This window comes from Cydia splendana, chromosome 9 (assembly GCF_910591565.1).
Source record: "Cydia splendana chromosome 9, ilCydSple1.2, whole genome shotgun sequence".
Taxonomy (NCBI): Eukaryota; Metazoa; Arthropoda; class Insecta; order Lepidoptera; family Tortricidae; genus Cydia; species Cydia splendana.
The window spans coordinates 22141072-22162972 of NC_085968.1; the positions used below are offsets into that span (position 1 = coordinate 22141072).

General features: G+C 36.8%; 1 protein-coding gene across 1 annotated transcript in view; it reads left to right on the top strand.

Annotated features, from left to right (window-relative positions):
• The first annotated feature begins 661 nt into the window (after nt 1–661).
• Nucleotides 662–21901, top strand: part of LOC134793943 (neuropeptide FF receptor 1-like) — a 77519-nt gene continuing 56279 nt past the window's right edge. Inside the window, exon 1 of the mRNA XM_063765660.1 lies at nt 662–872. Within this exon, the coding sequence (XP_063621730.1) occupies nt 667–872 (206 nt within the window). The 5' untranslated portion in view covers nt 662–666. The remainder of the gene's footprint in view (nt 873–21901) is intronic.

Genomic DNA, 21901 nt, shown 5'->3' on the forward strand with positions numbered 1-21901 from the left:
TATAATGAACTGTATAAACCGGCTTCTTACACTTTTTACGCTGTTAATTTGACAAAATATCGTTATGAAAATTTCGCTCGGAATATCATAAATCCTCTGAAATGAGTATTTGCTTGGACTATTTGGCCCTGTGACACTGCAATCCGGCACACTACAAGACACCATCTTCACTGAATTACTTTATTTAATACTTTTCGTCCTAATCCGTGTATATTTTTCAATTTGAAAATTACCATGATAAGCTCTTGGCCGTCCGCGGCCGTCGTCAAACTCAAAAGTGGTTACGTTTTCTCTTTAGTAGTCTGACTCTTTCGCACTCATGGGATGTTCATATACGTGATGGCTTCCCTTTCGCACACTTCAGCTGTCTGTCAAGCGCGAGCGGATGGTAGGTCTATGCATTCATTACATCTCAAAACTTTTTTGTAGTATAAGAATTGCGTTGCGAGACTTGCATCTTTTTAAGTTTTTACATGTACCTAATGTTTTTATTGGGATATTTTTGACCAGTACCTTATCATAATTCCATTTTTGTAGCTATTTCGAGTATCCAAAAAGCCAAGTAACCAATTAAAGTAAAACGTAACAACATCTATAAAAATGCAAAATTCATACAAAGTGTCTAAACGATAAAGTGTAAGTGTAGTGAAAAATGACAAACCAAAGATGGTGTCCAACGTGTCACTGATAGGGCTGTCGCTGGAGCGCAACTCGTCGCTGCTGGACGCGCTGGACGAGCAGCTGGACGAACTGGACATCTTGTTCCGGCCGGAGCCTGTGCTGATCGCACTTTACGTGCCTGTCATATTGCTGTCGCTCGCAGCTAACGTACTGCTCATCGTTGTCGCCGTGAAGTGTAATTACACTAAAAAGTAAGTCTTTTTATATGTTTTTATGTTATTTCAAGCTAATATCTCTCTGAATCTTTTAATATGTTTTTTGACAAAAATTTCATTTTTGATACTAGGTTCTATCGCCGTCTGTACTTTTCTTTCAACAGGCGACTAATAGTCATCAAGACAATTTTAACAAACCTAACTAAACACAATTATTAGGTTGCGTTGTTTTAGAACAGAGTTCCTATGGCCACCTCCTGTATCCATCATCAGATCAGCTCGATGGTACGTACCATAATATTGTATTGTCATCCAATTTATTTGCATAATAATGTACGTAAAGTTTCAGCTCAATTGAATAATGGGAAGTACTGGGTTTAAGTTAGCTTGTAAGATTTGCCCCGAACATACATACACAAACATTTCAAGTTATATAAACACTCGTGAAATAACTCGCATCACGTAGTTACTCCAAGAAGGTGGAATAATATGCAGCTTTGTGAAATGACATGGAAAATAACGATTCCCGTACAAATATTTGAGATGTTTCCTAAATTTATCCATGCGGAAATTTCGGTTCACATCGGTATATTATGAATTCCAACAAAATATTGACAAAAGTCAGATCTTCTAGTCTAGAGCGATCTCTGATTGAATGGAACCGCTCACAGCCTCACATAGCCACAGTGGACCTTGATGTTTGCGTAAATGCCGACAACACCGCACAAGAACACAGTAAACACATTTTAAATAAGACACGTAGTACCGAGCTACTAACAATGGCGATGTTTGTTGCTCGGGTGCGCGCTTAATTTATTATATTGCTCTCTCGCTGGCATAGTTTCATTGACCGCCGGCATCATGGGCGGGACAGCAATAAGCAATATTTACACGCGTGCGATAAAGATGGGAATAGGCGGGTCAGTGTACAAAATACCTTGTGCTCAGCGACCTTTCTTTATTTAAAAAAGTGTACGTGATTCCATCAGCGGCTCCATCCGAGTTGATGTACGGTTCAGATTGATGGCGGCCCCACATCACTGTTAACCCATGCATGTTTCGCATGGCATAACGGCAGTTGTAAATTGTACAAATAAAGGATGACTCACGTTAGATCGGGCCGTGTCCGGGCCGGAGCTTCCGGCGCTTACTTTTCTATGATATGACAGGCGATCACGCGATGTTTTCCATAGAAAACTATGCGCCGGAAGCTCCGGCACGGCCCGGTCTAACGTGAGTCATCCTTAAAGTACAAAACTGAGGATAAGGTTTACGAACTGTCAGTTAACAGTGTGGTCGATGGTACCCTTACAGACGGGATACATTTTTTTCAGAACTTGAGACTCAAATAAGAAAAACGGGATATTTAATGTATCGGACTCGTTAACTTTTATTGAATTGCCGACAGAAGTGGCCTTGCCTGGCCCAAAAGTTCTTATTATGCTGGCAGCGTTCTCACACTGTATGGCACTGTACAATATCGGAAGACGTATACAATAATAACAAAATAATAAAAATATTATATGATAGTCGATCGTAAATCGTAAGTGCGAGCGCAACATCGCACATCAGGTTTAATTTATTGTTTGGTTTATATCTGGTTTATTTTCCTGTTAGAAGTGTGTTATAATCAAGCGTTTTTGAGGCTGAACGCCGCAGTGAGCTCGACAAAAAACGAGATGAGCTTAAGGTTCGGCCGCCAGGCTCAATTTCCTACAACTATGTAGGTGGTGTGCTGACGTGCCCAAAATGCGCTCGAGTATTTAGCAAGAAGATAGGGTACGTGAGCCACCTAAGGGCGCACCAGAGAGTGGATCAGCTACACTCTAATAACACGAGTTAAAAATTGCCTACTCCAGAGCACACAGTCGCTGTGGCCGAAATCGGTCAGGAGAGCATCAGCATCACAATCAAACAAGTACCTACCTATTATTATTTTTTGACAGAACATCTAGGCCTGCCAACAAATACCTATCTGCTCATTATAATGAAAATCAAATTTTAACGAATGAAAATATGATTTCAATCAATGAACAACCAGTTAATTTCCATTTATTAGCTCTGTAGGTACCTATTGTTAAAATAATGAGACCAAGATCAAAGTCCGTTCAAAAGCTCCCGTTTGAATATTTCCGTATTCCTTTGTCTTCCGATAAAACCGTTCATCAATCAACCTCAAAAACACAGACAACGGCAAATAAATTAAATAGCAGTAGGTATTGAATGACAATAAACAATCGAACCTGAATTAAAACACAGCAAACGTACAGACGACAAAATGTAGGATCGGGATAAGGGATCGGAAGTCAAATCCCATCAAAAACATTACATGTAAAAAAATACAAGTCCGCAACGCAGTTCTGCTGCGCAAAAAAGTTTTGAGATGTAATGTGAAATTAAATCGGTTATTTTAGCACCGGGTGATTGTCCACAGAACTCTATTTCCACCGACTTGCCTATGTTAAAACCGTGACTTGGCTATCGCACGGCTACATAATAATTAATAACATAAGAATAATCGTCAATTATTTAAAATAATCTTAATTGAGCATGGCGCTAGCCCTAATGACATTCAATTAGAGCAATATACAGTATACGAGAAGGGGAGATTGGGGAAATTGGGAACGGCGGGTAGTTAAAAACAGTGAGATATAATAATATAGTACCTACTTCTAATTGCACAAAGTTGGGTAGTTTTACGGTATCTTGTAAAAATAATTTAAAAATGCTAATGCGCCCGCGACCTGTCGTGGTAAATACCTAGGTCATACAAGCTCCCTAACTACTACAGTGTGGCTACCACCAGTTTGGCACTGACATAAACGCTAGCGTGAAAGTAACATACTTACTTTCTATTACGACTACGTACTGACATATCAGTGCAAGCGTGATATATTGAAAGTAAATTACGTAGACGTTGGCATTTATGTCAGTGTTGACACATACACGGTGTGGCCTGTAACACGAGCAAAGAATTGTACTCCTCAAAACGTAGATTGTACTCCTCAAACGGTGACACTTTTGTTCAACAACTTTTAAAAATTATAAAGTATTTAGACTCCCTATTTTTCATACAAAATAAATATTATCTTCAATGGACGCCATCGCCACGCCATATTAGTGTGATTGACGTTGCCTGTCACGCCTTAAACATAACAAAATTCGCAATACATTGCGTCTTAGAATAAACTTTAAAGTGTAATAAAAATCAAACCATAAGTTATTTTTAAAAGTCGCTGTACAAATGTTGGTCAGTATGAGGAGTACAGCCTACAGTTTAATTTTTTGCTCATGTTACAGGCCACACCCGGTATATGGTACGAGTACAGTTCTGTTTCGATTAGGTTCCACCCATGCATATATATTGCTCCGGGAACGAGATTTAGATATTGCAGATTGAGCCATGTATCCAATCTTGAGGCATTAGTTGCGGCCGCAGATATATACCCAGTATATAATGATAAATCAAGTAAAAATACAATTCATACAATATTATTGCTACTAGTATATAATAATCTTACCGTAAAAACTCGTTTTAGGCTTCGCAAAGTGCCTTGGTGAAAACTAGTTTTAACTAGGATTTTTCACTCATAACACTCATTACTAGTTTTAACTAGGATTTTTCACTCATAACACTCATTACTAGTTTTAACTAGGATTTTTCACTCATAACACTCATTACAAGTTTTAACTAGGATTTTTCACTCATAACACTCATTACTAGTTTTCGCTAATTATTAAAAATTAATTTCAGTTAAAACTAATTGTAACTAGGGAAACCCGTTTTCGCTATTTAGGTACTTTATATGTTTTATAACGTTAACTTATAAGAAAAACCTTTTTTTGTGTAATTATGTGTAGCGTCTTATCTAAACTATTTTTTAGTTCTAACTCAATTCTTACGGTACTTAACATTATATGTACATATAAGGAGGGCCCAAGGGCTCCTTTACAAGTCAATACAACATTTACAGTGACATATTTGTTGTATTTATAATACATAGCAATATGTATTTATAAATACAACTGTACCAAAAGGGAGGGCGCGAAATTAAAATATTCTATGAGAGTATAACCCTTCGCGCCTATTTTTTTTTAATTTGCCGCTTTTTTCTACTGACGGAAATGACTTAACAGACATGTTCAAAGATCTCAGCAATGGTTATAGTACATTGTGCAACGTGGGGGGTACATAAGTGGAATATTGTACGAGAATCTATTAAGGGGCCCACTGATTAACAGTCCGCCGGACGGTATCGGCCTGTCAGTTGTTCGGAACTGTCAAAATTTTGTTCTAACTGACATGTCGATACCGTCCGGCGGACTGTTAATCAGTGGGCCCCTTAAATTCAAGACAGCCGTAGGCTGGAGTGACTTAAAGACTCGAGTAAGAATATTCTTACCCCCGGAGTTACACAATTTTCATGTTTTTCATCACATTTGAGAAGAAAAAACTAACTAACAGTGTAGGCATCGAAGGCACAGACTCATCGACATTCGGCCACAATTGAAAATTGTGTAAAAATATTTTAAACGGCTAAAGAATAATCAAATTAAATATTTTTCTTACACTTGTAGGTACCTACTTTTATTCGTCATATAAAGGGTCGTGCACACACCTTAAAAAAAAATGAAAAAATGTTTATTTGTTAACACAGAGGGTACAGGTGTAAAGGTTGAAGTCTTCTAGTAAGTATAAAATACTTGTGACAGAAGACTCCGCTCTTCCATAATATCTAGGGCTTAGAACTTAATTAACAAATATAGGTAATATACAATATTGTTATCTAAGAAAAAATAATATAATTAACTTATTATTGGGAATATTAACTAATTAGCTACTGCTATTTCTAATACAATTTAATTAGTTTTGTTTTGAATAAATTATAATCTAGTACAAAATATCCTAAAAATGTTTATGTGTGTGTGTGTGTGTGTGTGTGTGTGTGTGTGTGTGTGTGTGTGTGTGTGTGTGTGTGTGTGTGTGTGTGTGTGTGTGTGTGTGTGTGTGTGTGTGTGTGTGTGTGTGAGTGTGAGAGTGTGAGCAAATGTATGTCTGTTCTATATTTGGTGGGTATATAGTTATATGTTATAGTTATGTGTTATAATAAGAGATACTCAATTTCATCATAGCTTTGTGTTTTTAACCAATCTGTCACAACTTTTTTACATTTAAATAGCTGTAAAGGATAGATATCTAGTTTTTTATTAATTTTGTTATATAGGTGAGCTGAAACTTTACTGAACTGAATCTTGGCAAATCGTGATTTGGTAGGAGGTATCGGTGCTACATTTTGTTTACGCCTCCCTGTAGTTATGAGATTAGGGTTGTACGGTAAGGCCTTATGTAATTTTAAAATTGATTGTAGGACAAATAGTTTTCTAATGGAAAGTAATTCGGAAATTTTGTAAAGCTCATTAGTAGGGTATCTGTAAGGTTTGAAATACATGACCTTAATTAAGCTTCTCTGTCCTCTCTCTACTTCAAGGAATTTTGTTTTTGCTGCCCCTCCCCAAACAGCAATACAGTAGCACATTATAGATTGGGCTAGAGCAGTATATAGTTGGTTGAGTAAAGGTCTAGAAGCTACGTGTCTTAGAGTTTTAAAAATCCAGTTGAGTTTCCTAATTCTATTATTTACATATTCAATGTGTGAGTACCATGATACGCGTAGGTCAATTATAATGCCAAGGTATTTAGTAGAGCTAACTTTTTCTATTTGCGTGCAATTACAATCAGTCATATTAATAAGATCACACGTGTGTATTTTTAGAGTGTTGCTATTAGATGGTTGAGAGCTTATGGTTTTCGTAAAGCAGGTATAGGTTGTTTTTGTGGTGTTTGAAGTTAGGAGATTACATTTTAGCCAATTTGATACTTTGCTTAAGCCAATTTCAGCGCTACTGTAGACTTTATCCCAAGAATTTCCTTTAAACACCAAAACCGTGTCATCTGCATATGAAAACACGTGTCCATCTTTTACAAGCATGTTAGTCAAATCATTACCTTTAAAACCCTACCTTATAGTTGTCAAGACAAGTCTTTAGTCTATTCCCCAAAAACGCATTTGTGCATACATTTTGGTACTTGTCGATATTTCGTGTAATGACCACTTGAAAAATATTGAATGAAATACAGTGTTGCCAACCTTATTTTAAATGTCATCTCTGACAAATAAGTGAACCATAGACATGTTTTTTTAATTTCATTCATTCATTTCCCCCCCCCACCCCTACCCTCCATTATCTGCTACTTCTTGAATGAAAAATATTTGTTAAATTTACAATTTTATTTCAATGTAAGTGCTTAGTCGTAGAAAAAGTATTATATATTATGCAACGTTGTTTAACTGAGTCAAAAAATACTCGTGGCATCTTTATTAACAATTTTCGGCTTTGCCTCAAATTGTTACTCACGCCACTCGCCTTTTTTGACCTCTCTTAAACAACGGTTGCATAAAACACTATTTAAGCATAAACAAAAAGATATTAAATAATAAACGTCGGTATTTAAAAGAAAACTCCTTTATACTTTGACTTTAAACAAAGTATTTTACTTATAACCTCGTCGGTATTTTAAAAGTAAAACTCCTTTATACCTTGGCTTTAAACAAAGTATTTTACTTATAACCTACATGTATCCCAAGGGCACAAATATGTGGCGTAATTATAAGGCGTCGAGAGGTCGTGGGATCGGAAAGGAATGACATAATTTAAAAAAGCTATTTTTTTACAATCGATAACTCCCGCGGGAACAATATAGGCCTTTGTCCTTCAGTACGCCTGCATGAAATAAGGTATTTTTCAAAGAAGTCTGATAAAAATTATATTTACTCCTTTGAAGTATTTATTAGGTTTCCTTGCTCCGTCGAAACGAGTATATGTCTGCGTATTCTGTGTATGCCGTGTGTTTAACGCATCCATTTATATAAGGATTTCATCTCTATGCTTGTTCAATGTGCCAATGGTTCGGATTTACCGTAAACCGATTTGTATTTGGATTTAAATGTTGAAATTTACTGCAAATTGTGCTTACAACAATGTCAATTATTGTTAGAAGTTTACACTAAGACAAGTCTGCAACGATTTTGATAGCACACGCAGTGCAAGTGTTTTCTTAAACGTCAAACATCTATGAAATTATGACGGATAAATAACACTTGCACTGCGTATGCTATCAAAATCGTTGCAGACTTTTCTTGGTCTAACTCTATTTACTTATTTATTATTTTCTCTGTTTCTCTCTAAGTATAATTAAGGTTCTTCAAAAACGGAGTGTACTTAAGGGTTTCTAAAGGGTACGCAAAGCACATGTGATTTTTTTGAGTTGCAGGCATCCATTGACGTGGTGATCGCTTGCCATCAGATGGGCCGTATGCTTGTTTGTCATCGTCAACGTGGTATAGTCAGTCTAATCTAACTCTACACCGATTTGATTATCAAAGTGAGGGAGTGTCAATGTCATTATAAACGTCATATTTTCATAGAAAAACCGGACAAGTGCGAGTCGGACTCGCCCACCGAGGGTTCCGTACTTTTTAGTATTTGTTGTTATAGCGGCAACAGAAATACATCATCTGTGAAAATTTCAACTGCCTTAGCTATCACGGTTCATGAGATACAGCATGGTGACAGACGGACGGACAGCGGAGTTTTAGTAATAGGGTCCCGTTTTTACCCTTTGGGTACGGAATTACCATACAGGGTGATTCAGGAGACGTGAGCAGGACTTACACTGCGCATTTCGTAAATTATAAGCAACTGTTTCGTATGAGTAGTAGTTAAGTTAACGTTAATTTTCTAGTCGTGTTGAAAAAAAAACGTTATTAATATATTTACGACATTCATGGTCACCCTAAAATTAGAATAATAAACTATCGATATTCTGTGTCAAATTGAATGTCATCACGGTCTGGTTACTTTTGAAAACTCGTATCTCACTCAAGTTTGACAATTTATTTTCTTCGTAATCAAAATGCTGTCATTACGGTCAAGACTTTAAAGAGGTTTTATGTTTATTAATTAGGTCTTGTAGGGTAACCATGATTGCAGAGAATTAAATTTGTCCTCACTAAAAAGTTAAAAATAGGAAAAAGTGTGGTTGTTTCACCTAAATACGACGGTGATCGATCAATTATCAGTTACTGAGTATGCATAGGATTAGTCCCTCACGTCTCATGAATCATCCTGTATACATAATACAATCGTTAAGTGTAGCCAGGCGATAATTCCGTAAATATAACATATATCAGAAAACTTCAAATTGATATCGAAAATGCGTTACCCAATGAGTAAAATTACATTAATAACTTTTTTAAGTAAAAGCAGAAATATCCCAAACATTAACTCAAACCCTCCCATACATTTAGTATGCGGTTCGTTGAAAGACTAGTTTATACGGTCTAGTCAATTCACCGTTATCAAATGTATCAAAGTATCATCAGCTCTTTACCAAAATATAGTATCAATAGTGTATATTTTTATGTTTTTAAGTGATACAGTGATACAGTAATTTATTGGTAAAAGAAACATATACATTTACACGTCATTTCGTTGAAGATGTATGTTAGTCTGTAAGGTATTCCTTGTTGCCTGATTTTAATTTTTCAATAAAAAAATAATATTACAGATGCCGTGCAGAGTTAGCTTGGTCCGAATCTACAATATACTTAATAGAGATGTATAGTGTCTATGGTTAATTATACATTAGAGATCTAAAACGCCCCCAAAGCACAATGCCAGAGAAAATACTAATAAATAAATAAAACCATCTGCCGACGCTACAAACGTTAGCGAAAACAATGGCTGTCGGATTGAGAACGGGCCAGCATGCCAATAACAGCATTTGAAATGAAGCCAGTATTTATATTACCCTTTCAAACGCATTCAATACCCGACGTTGGCATACATAGTGGCGCAAAATTATGCCATTGATTAGATAATCAAATATAACATAACTTGTGCTATGCCACTTTTAAAAACTTTAGAGCGGGCGTAATGCCATGAAATTAAGTCACATATTTTCAGGCAAGTAAGGCCCATAGATAACACATAAGTTTCATAAGATACCTACATAAGTTATTAACTACAATAATTAAAATGTAAAAAGCTAAATAAAAATCATTATGGTGACACAGTTTTCTGTAGCGTCGCCTATGCCGGTGCAGGTTCGGTAGATTACCACGGAATAAATACCACATTTTTCGGAAATACAAATAAGAAGAAACTAGCGAAGATTTGGCCACCGAGCGGGTTTTTACATTTTATCTCCCTCCCTCTCTCTCTCTCTCTCTCTCTCTCTCTCTCTCTCTCTCTCTCTCTCTCTCACTCACTGTCTCTCACTCTCTCTCTCTCACTCTCTGTCTGTTTCTGTTTTGTTCAGTTTCTGTTTTAGTTGAAAGTTTTTTAAATGTGGGTGCCCTGAACATGACGGAGTTAAAAATATTTGGCTGTCCCATAGAAATCAGTGGCATCACCTCAGCCGGTATGTATGAAACAACCAATTTTTTTCACGTTTTCGTCATTGGTCCCATAATAAACGTTGTTCTGTCACCTATAAAGTCACTACGCACAGTATGCCAGGTGATTAAAATTTCACTCTGTATACCTAACATTAGATCGGATACTATGAAAACGCTCTTACGTGTGTGACAACCTTAAAACCAGGGATCAGGGCAAAACTTCGAAATAACCATATATTACGAATTATTTTATACTCCAAATGTAAGACTCCGTTGTGTTTTTAGGTATACTTCGTATTATTAGATTGCGCAATTAGAAATGAAATAATTAACAAAGAACGAAAAAATACCGTTTTCGTTTCCATGCAAAAAATACCGGTATCCGATCCCTGCTTAAAACAGCGGTGTGGACGACTCTTAAACAATTAAATGCGTTTTTTCAATCGAAGCAATATCAAATCATGTTATTTCAATAAATTATACCTCACGAATGGTTTCTTTGAGAGCTCGAGATAAGGTTAAAAAGTCGGAGTCGGACTCGCGCACGAAGGGTTCCGTACCATTACGCAAAAACGGCAAAAAAAAATACGTTTGTTGTATGGCAGCCCCACTTAAATATTTATTATATTCTGTTTTTAGTAAGTATTTGTTGTTATAGCGTTAACAGAAATCATCTGTGAAAATTACAACTGCCTAGCTATCACGGTTCATGAGATACAGCCTGGTGACAGAAAGACAGACAAACAGACAGACGGACAGAGTCTTAGTAATAGTGTCCCATTTTTACCCTTTGAGTACAGAACCCTAAAACCACACCAGGCAGGGATCGGAAACCGGTATTTGCTCCATACATAAATACCGGTAGGTATCATTAAATTTTTTGTTCTTTGGCTAATTATTTCATTTTTAATGGGGCAATCTAATAATACAAAGTCGTTACCTAAATACATGATTCAGTCCTACGTATAGAGCATAAAATGTTTTGGGGTGTTTTAAAAATACCGGTTCCGAGCCCTGACACTCTAGGTCAAAGGAAATATTATTGAGAGTAGGAATTTTCTTTTGTATTCGGGAAATGAATTCCGCACCGGGAGTTTTATTTTGTTGTGAGATTAGTTTCTGCTGGGTCATTCCCATTATTCACGGCACGGATTTCCTAGGTATTGTGTAAATAAAATAGGTCTCAAGTCACAAAATGACGCGATATAGCATTTAGTTTTACTTTTTAACCAATTCATTTCACAACGTACAAAGTCTACTATTCGTAGTATCCACGTATGTTTGTAAACACTTTGTTGTACGTAGGATAGGTTGAAATTACAAAAATAATCAAATACATAAAGGCGAGACTCTCGCGAGGTGGCTGGGTCAAGGGTCAGATGCAGAAGGCGGTGATCTTGGACACGGCGCGGATAGTCCGCCGGCTCCTCTCTCTGCGGCCCTGATGACCACCGGCAGCTGGGGCCCTCTGCCCCTCTGCTGGTAGCATCCTAGTTAGGTTAGGTTTATTTTTAAATGTGTTTATTTTTTTTTTTTCGATTTTAGGTACTTTTATAATGGGTACTTAGGTTAGGTATTATAGGTACTTTTATATCCATATTGTACCCTAACCTAAGAAGAAAACTAAATAGAGGAAAATTTATGCATATTACAAATAAAAGTGAACTTATCCTCTCTGGGATACACAGAGCAAAATATGGTTTAATAATTACCAACTCGTGAACTTTTAAAATCAACATTGTCGTGAATAAACGTAATATAAACCTTAGTTATACATAGTATTACCAAAGTTGCACCGACCGGCCCCCCCACAGCGGCACTTTGACTACAACTTTGCCAATTTGAACCGTACTTGCCGTCGAGGGAGCTCCTATTTATACAGGATGTTCCATAAGTGACACGTCACAGTGACACTGGAGGTAGACCAGGCCAAGAGGACCCAAACCAACTTAACATGACCCCAGTAAAAGTGGCACGGTTTTCGAGTTATTACCAAATTAAGGTTTTTCATGAATTTTGACCGTTTTTAACATTGTTAGTGCCAGTGTGCACTCGAAAAGGTCTCGAAGTTAGTTTTTTTTATGTGTACGGCATCATGAATATTTAATTAAGATAACAGAATAGGTATTTTATCGATAAACAATGTAAAATGCAAAAAAGTACTGGTTTAATCTTGAATTAAATTCGTAGCGAAACATTAATTTCGACTTTAACCACCTGTCGTGAAATAAAAAATACTAGTAAAGTAATGAGCAAACAACGTCAAGCAATTGAACATGTTATGCAGATTCAAAAATGGTATGACACATGTACCTTTCTGCAATAATATTATCATCTTTCGAAAGCCTCATAAAAAATAAGTTAAAACTAGGAAATCTGCAATCCGTTGCTACTTAGTAAAGAACGATTTATGTTAAGATTTATGTAACTCTGAATACAGACATAAAAAAACCGCCTATTCAGTATTTGCCAAATGTCTAAAAGAAAGAGATGGAAAATGGTTATCTCCCTTTTTAAGGATATCATTGATTTGATAAAGGTTCAAAGAAAATAAAATACTGCAGGTTGAAGTTTAATCAATTTATTAAAATAATTTTATTTTACAATAGGAGCTCGAATTGTTTTTCCCCGGCTCGTATGCACGCTTGGCACCGTCTTGTAAAACTTCAAGTTAATTTCCTTAAATTAATTTCGGATATGTTTCGTGCTGCCTCGAACATACGCCGCTGTAATTCCTCTTGGGACCTTATTGGCTTGGAGTAAACTTTATTATTTAAGCATTTTAAGCATCCCCAATGAAAAATAATTAATAGGTCCGGGGAACGCGGCGGCCATGCCACTGGTTCCAATCGGCTGATCCATCTAGGAATTTCTGTGTTAGGTGGTCGCGGACATCGCGAGCGTAGTGTTTTGGGCAGCCATCTTGCTGTGGTTCCAGCTCCAAGAAGATGGATCGGCCGACTGGAACCAGTGGCATGGCCTAACGTTACCCGGACCTAAACTCATTAGATTTTTTTATTGGGGATACTTAAAAGATAAATTTTACTCCAAGCCAATAGCGTCCCAAGAGGAACTCCGGCGGCATGTTCGAGGCAGCACGAAACATATCCGAAATTTATTTAAGAAAATTAACTGATGAAGTTTTACAAGACGGTGCCAAGCGTGCATACGAGCCGGGGAAAAACAATTCGAGCTACTATTGTAAAATAATAGTTATTTGTACAACAAGAGATCAAAGTTTGATATTTCTTCGAGTGCTTATTTTGAGTCCCGTGCAAGCGAAAGATTCTATAATAGATTCACGAGCGTAGCGAGTGAATCTAATTTAGAATCTTGAGCGTAGTAAGGGATTCAAAAGCGCACGAGATGTAAATAACTTTGATCTCGTGTAGTACACAAATTTTTTCACCCTAAGCAGTGAGAACATACCTAGAGGGGACACAGATAATAGAACCCAAGTATATCGAACTTGTATTAGACCCCGCATGTTGAAATGACATTTGACTATAAAGGTCACTTGAATGACATTTTGTCTCACTCAGTGAGCAAAATGCGATTTTGCTCACTCTATTTGTCCCACTCAGTGAGCAAAATACAATTTTGCTCACTGAGTGAGACAAAATGACTTAGTGAGCAAAATCGCATTTTGCTCACTGTTTTTAAGAAGCAAAGTACCCTTGTTCGAGCTGCTGAGGTGAAAAATTATTTTAATAAATTGATTAAACTTCAACCTGCAGTATTTTATTTTCTTTGAACATTTATCAACTCAATGATATCTTTAAAAAGGGAGATAACCATTTTCCATCTCTTTCTTTTAGACATTTGGCAAATACTGAATAGGCGGTTTTTTATGTCTGTATTCAGAGTTACATAAATCTTAACATAAATCGTTATTTTTACTAAGTAGCAACGGATTGCAGATTTCCTAGTTTTAACTTATTTTTTATGAGGCTTTCGAAAGATGATAATATTATTGCAGAAAGGTACATGTGTCATACCATTTTTGAATCTGCATAACATGTTCAATTGCTTGACGTTGTTTGCTCATTACTTTACTAGTATTTTTTATTTCACGACAGGTGGTTAAAGTCGAAATTAATGTTTCGCTACGAATTTAATTCAAGATTAAACCAGTACTTTTTTGCATTTTACATTGTTTATCGATAAAATACCTATTCTGTTATCTTAATTAACTATTCATGATGCCGTACACATAAAAAACTAACTTCGAGACCTTTCCGAGTGCACACTGGCACTAACAATGTTAAAAACGGTCAAAATTCATAAAAAAACCTTAATTTGGCAATAACTCGAAAACCGTGCCACTTTTACTGGGGTCATGTTAAGTTGGTTTGGGTCCTCTTGGCCTGGTCTACCTCCAGTGTCACTGTGACGTGTCACTTATGGGACACCCTGTATATTATGTATTTTATGACATACCTACGAGTAACAACCGTCGGTTTTGAACTAACTTGGAGTATGTGTAACAAAACTGTATGTAAAACAAGTCGTTAACAAGGTAACGCAACAACTTTTCAAGGGCCTGGGACATAGAAAGTAGGATCCTATAGAAGTGGTATACGTGTGCCTCCGTGAGGGACAAAACATAGGCAATGCGACACTATGATTGGTCGAATTTATTTGTTGCCCACCATAACCCATACTAATTTATGGTGGGGAATAAAAAAAAATGTGAGACTGTGACAAGGACAAGCAATAATAGCGCTTTCGCTGCTACTCCTACTGACAGATACATAAGACTATCCCGTTCCCTCATTTTCCCCACCCATGATGCCTTATCCAGTTAAAATACTAGATTCATGGCCTGGGATAACAAAATTAAGTGTAGGATATAAACTAACTTCGGGTAGTTTAGTCTTGTTTAGGGGCTGTCCATAAATTACGTCATCGATTTTTGACGATTTTTGACCCCCCCCCCCCCCCTATAATCATCCAAAAATCATGCTTCAAATGACCCCATTTCCTCCTACTTCATGCTACCGTCATCCGATGTCCAGAACCCCCCCCCCCTAATTTGAAATGACGTCATTTATGAATAGCCCCTTACCTACATATCCGTTGACATTTTGCTGGGACGACCGTCATTTCGTGACCAATTATAAAAATTATTAAAAAAAAAATTTCAATTGCGGTAGACCGCGCGGTTAATATCATCAAATATTATGCATACAAAACATGATAATTTAAAGTCTTATAACTCTTATAAGGAGAGTTTATTTTTAATTAGAGTTCATGTTTCAACGCCACTGGATTTATAATTCAATATCATTTTACCAAAGATTATTAAAAAACGGTGAAACTGATTAAGATGTATTATGTCCCAAAATATTTACATATGAGAGCAGTATTTCGTAGAACAAGGATTATTTTCATAGTGATACCTAAGAAGTATATCCTACCATTCCTACCTAAGTTGTTTATGTGTTACGTGGGCCATACTGAAAGTTTCTGGATTCTGATATATGAGACAACTTATTTTTTCTAAGTGGCCAGTCCAGTCTTTGGATGTTTTCAGTATGCCCTAAGTATCCACGAATACTTCATGTGAGTTATGGATGATTATGGATCAATTCTATTTTCTATGTATTCAAGTATTTGTATATATTGTTTGTAACGAGGGACATTATCCCAACGCTGTTTTGTGTAGTAATAATCAGGAAACGCGCAATCAAGGTCTGTTTCATGTAGTAACCATCCGGAAACGCGCAATCAAGTTTTTCTTTGAGAAGGACGATGACATCGTAAAGTATGTACGAGTGAATTCCGGATTCGTCCTGAGGGTCGCGAAGTTGGAATCTCGATACAATGCGAAGTTTAATTCTTTTGTGGTGAGCGTTCCGACTGAACTGAAGGAGTTTTGGCCGAGGGGTGTCAAGTTCCGGCGGTTCCGCTGGCGGCTCCCTGACACGCCCTGGGGTTGCGTAATCCATCGCAAACATAACGTGTAGATTTTAGATATATGCCAGTTCTACGGGCCGCTAGTTGCCTGTAATAAAGATTTTCATATAATGACCCTTAGTTTCATTTATATAATTTTAGCGACCCGCCCCGGCTTCGCACGGGTTAACAAATTATACATCTAAACCTTCCTCAAGAATCACTATATTGAAAGGTTAAAACCGCATGAAATCCGTTCAGTGGTTTTTGATATTATCGCGAACAAACGCACAAACAGACAGACGCGGCGGGGGACTTTGGGGGGGGGGGGGGGTGTAGTGACACTCAAGTTCAAGTGACAGTGAGTGTTAATGTTAATTATTTAACAGCGTGTCATGGCGAAACATTTGAAACCAATAATAAATGAAATATGGTTAGATTGCTTTTGTTTTGAAATCGAAAGGAACAAAAGAAATGCCACTGCCGTCCCATTTGAAAACTGATTAAAATACTTACATTAAATTAATTAGTACCTACTATGGGTAAGACCTTGAGCCGTGAGCCTTACCATGTTATTACTTATCTTGGAAACCATTAATGTTGACCCCGGTTTATAGGGACTAGGGCCATCCAATATCGGACGATTCTCAATACCTACTGGTATTAAAATCCGATATTGGCCCTACATAACGAAATTCCAGAACGTTAAAATATGCTGGTACCTATACGTCTGTCCGTTTTTCTAAGATCAAGCAGGCCATAGTAAATGTATGGGGAACTTGATCTTAGAAATAGCTTCTTCGTCAAAATTGTATAATAATTGTAATAACTGCATCCCTCTCTGGGCTATTTCTGACAACTAAATAAAAAACTGGGGACACCTTTTTGGGTTCCGTACCTAAAGGGTAAAAACGGGACCCTATTTCTAAGTCTCCGCTGTCCGTCTGTCCGTCTGTCTGTCCGACCGTGATAGCTAGGTAGTTGAAATTTTGAGACACAGATGATGTATTTATGTTGCCGCTATAACAACAAATACTAAAAACAGAATAAAATAATTGTGTATTTAAGTAGGGCTCCCATACAACAAACGTGATTTTTTTGCCGTTTTTTGAGTAATGGTACGGAACCCTTCGTGCGCGAGTCCGACTCGCATTCGTTTTTTTTCTTTGCTTAAATGAATAGTTCTCGTGATTCTGAGTCGAAATAACCCAAGAAGAGTTGTTCGTTTTTCGAAACGGTAAATACACTTTTTTCTTTAGACCTTACGGTATAAATCAATCAAATCAAAAATATACTTTATTCATGTAGGCCTAGCAACAAGCTCTTATGAATCGTAATTAATCTTAATCTAATTATCACTATAATAATATACTTACCTAAGTACTTTCTCACCGTACGGTAGGCATTAATTCACCGCCCAGGCGTCTCCGTATTTCTGGCGTCCCATTATCTCGACTGATCACGCAGTCCTGGCGCGTCAATCACGTTTTCATCAGCTATGTAAATATTTATACGTGCTCGGAGATTGGCTAATTTGAACGTGGGCGAGTGTTAGTAAAGATTCTCACACACTTGTAAACGTGATGAGGACGTTGCTAAGTCTGCGACAACCTTACACGTTTTGGGGCTAGCCAAGGGAGCCTGGAGGCCTTAGACAAACTAACCCCAAGAACTTACCCCACCTCTTAAACTGTTTAGTCTGTATACCTATAGTAGGTAATACTTATTACATGGCTCATGTTACGAATACAAGGTCCACTCGTGTAGCACAACAAAAACAAGTCTGCTCTAGTGAAATATCAATTTCCAGAAATAACTCTCACCTTTACTAGGTCACATCTGGAGCCATGTTACAATATGCCTTGTTTTGACACGGGCGTGAAATAAAACTTTCAGTATGATATCAGTTCAGTTTTAAGAAAAAAAAATGGCTGCTGTCCAATATTGTGTTTTTTATTGTAGGTATTTTGTTTGATTTAACTTCACTTCTTTTCAATATTAATTTATTTAAACAAATACAAAAATACAAATACAAATGTATTTATTTTTTTTACTTTCTACAACATAAAATATGTACTATTCACAAACTATTTATTCTTAATTGTTATTAAGTTAACTGACATTCATATAGTGTAAGTATAATACTAACCATTACATTTAAGCTTTATTTGTACTAACAATAATGATCTCAGTTGGTCTCTGAATAAAATGATATTGAAATTGAAATTAAATTAAAACAATTTAGCCAGTATCAAGGTAGGGAGAGCCAAATTATAATGTCGATTTCGCCAATATCAAAAGTGTCATGTCGATGTACGGTGATTGCTCTTAGTAGGTACTAGCGTCACTAGCGACCCGCCCCGGCTTCGCACGGGTTAACAAATTATACACCTTAACCTTCCTCAAGAATTACTCTATTGATAGGTGAAAACCGCATGAAAATCCGTTCAGCAGTTTTTGAGTTTATCGCGAACAAACACGCAAACAGACAGACGCGGCGGGGGACTTCGTTATAAGGTGCAGTGATAGCGATACGAGTAGCTGGACTTTACAAACGGCCACGTGGACTGCGGGTGTTGACTAAAGAATAGTCAAACGAGATTCGAGATTAATAATATAATACACACTTCCACATCAGTTTACCTACTGCATAAAAAGCTAGAGTCTGTGCGGAAAGATAAGAGTCCTGGAATGTATTGGGCCCCATACATTCCACGACTCTTCTCGTTCCGCACAGACTCTATCAATATTACACTTTAAACAACATTAATGAGCAAAAAACAAAAAAATCCGAGACGCTTACATTGTCGTCCGAACGTTACCCTTTAGTTAACTTGGTTCGAATGGATATTCTTGTCTACTTGACAGTTGTCACTTTCAATCCCGCGGTGTTCAAAAGTGACAGTTATTTTAGGTATAGTCGCGGACAGTCTAGAACGCAAAATGACTAGTGTAATATTTTGCCTATATCCCTTTTAGTCTTCATCGCCCACGGTCTAGAACGCAAAATGACCACTTTTTTGAAGTGAAAACTTCTTTAGCGGCGCTGGGCACTTTTTGAGGTGGGGAAAAAATGATAAACTCGAGACAGCGTAACGCGATCACGTGACCGTAAGGTTTAGATGGCCACTCACTTAGATGGCATTTAAATCAATAAAGAAAAACTCAATAATAATTACATGAAAAAGGTTCTAATCTTGTACGGGTTGAAATACGAGGATCTCACAGTTACATTCTTACTTTATATCACTCAAATATAATTAAATAAAGCTACATCTTGATGAAATCGCTAATAAAAGTGAACTCTAGTACTGGTGAATAAAACTCAAAATATCATGACCAAATATATTATATTTAGATGCGAGGTCTGCAAGGTAACTTTACAATTTATATTCGAATTTTAAACACTTAACGCTACAAATTTGAATTTCGAATTTTAAACAAGCTCTCTGACCAGCAATTTCAGAACTAAAGCTTTTCAATAGAAAGGAGGATGGGTCAATTATACATAGTGCTGCAGACATTTTGGACTAGTCATTGAGTTTAAAAGATAAGATAAGATAAAAAATAGTTTATTCAAGTAGGCATATTACAATGCGCTTATGAAAGTCAAATAAACCTTTACCGGCTCCAACCGTACACCTCTGCCCCGAGAAGATTTAAATCCCCCCTCAATTGGAGGAGGGTATCCCAATATGGGACCGGCAACAAACTCGGCGGGACACATCTTTTCAAAACATTATTACATCTTATAATTAACATGCATTACGAGTAATTAAGAAAAATACAATTTAAATTACTATAGAATTCATGCAATTATACTCAGTGAGTACATAATTTTTTACAAATACGTAGCTCTTTCAGAAAACATATCAAATTCTTACAAAAGGAAAAGAAAATAAAACCAAAAAAAAAGAAATGAGAATACATATTACATGAATCTGACTGATTGTTATGAGATGCTTTCATACAATTTGATGTGCTTTCTTACCTGAGCTGAGTCACCTTTAACTCTACACTTAATACAATGCTTTTAATTGCTACTTGTCGTTATTACAGTTTCTGGTTTGGACCATGCATGTTTGTCTGTCAAGTAGTCCTCGACTCTGTAATAAGCCTTCAACATCAATGACTTTTTTAAGTAATTCTTAAGAGCTGGAAAGGGTAATCTTAAAGCATCCTCAGGTAACTTGTTATAAAAATGAATGCATTGCCCAACGAATGACTTCTGTACTTTACGAACACGAAACTTTCTGATAGCAAGCTTGTTTTTATTTCTAGTATTATAGTTATGGACATCAGAATTCTTAGTGAAGGAGTCTAGATTCTTAACAACATAAATAATACTATCATATATGTATTGGGAAGCTACAGTTAAAATATTAATTTCTTTAAAAAGTTCTCTTAATGATTCACGCACCCCTAAATTATAATTATATAGAACGAATGGCTCTCTTTTGTAAGACAAATATAGTCTGTATGTCAGCTGCTTTGCCCCAAACCAGAATAGCATATGACATTACACTATGAAAATAACTATAATAAACAAGGCGAGCTGTTTCAACATTAGTCAATTGTCTAATTCTCCTCACAGCGTAAGCGGCCGAACTTAATTTGTTTGCTAGTGTTCTTATATGAGGACTCCATTGTAGATTTTTGTCCAATGTTAAACAGTGCTTTATCTACCGTCTCTAAGCGTTCATTATTCAAAAGTATCTTAGTATCGACTGGTTTAACATTCGGCAAAGAAAATCTAATGCATTTCGTTTTCTTAGCATTAAGAAGCAAATTGTTCATAGTAAACCAGTTAAGTACATTAACGAGTGTGCTGTTAATTACACTGTAATCGGTAGATTTCCGATCAACCTTAAAAAGTAATGATGTGTCTTCAGCAAAAAGAACAATTTCACAAAGATTTTCTACTACACATGGCAAATCATTTATATAAACCAAAAACAGGAATGGACCCAAAATAGAACCTTGTGGCACTCGTAATTGGACTACAGTACCGCTAGACCGGGTTTTGTTTACAACAACTGTTTGTGTTCTGTTGCTAAGGTTTTCACTTCTGTCGGCACTCCCGGAGTGCAACCCGTTGTTTTTTATATCACCCTAGTGATATAAAAAACAACGGGTTAGGTTCGTTAGTTATCTTCAAATGGCCGAAGGCCCAACAGCACGGAATAGGAGCCTCGCGACATCGGGGCTCCGTCGACATCGCTAACATAAAGATAAAACGAGTAGACATTTTGCGTTCTGGACCATTCGCGATGTAGACTAAAAGTGATATAGGCAAAATATTACACTAGTCATTTTGCGTTCTAGACCATCCGCGAATAACCCGAAAAGATGAGAGGAGTGGAATGTATAAGGCCCTATACATTTCACGACTGTTCTCTTTCCGTACAGACTCTGCACTGGAATAGTAGTTTTCACACCACCTATGTCGTCAAGCTCACCATACTTGTTAACCTATCGAATGAGATGATGCCTTTACTGATACTGGTTAGCGATATGTAATCATACTACATACCTATATGAGGCCTGGACGTTAGTGAGATGACGATTCACTCATTGCTGGTGTCCTACTTTATTACCTGCATATAAAATAAGTTTCACCTGATTATCCACCTGGTTTCTTGAACCTCATAGTCGCCTCCAAACCTCCCCTTATAGCGACCCCATTCCTCACACTAAGTTTACCAT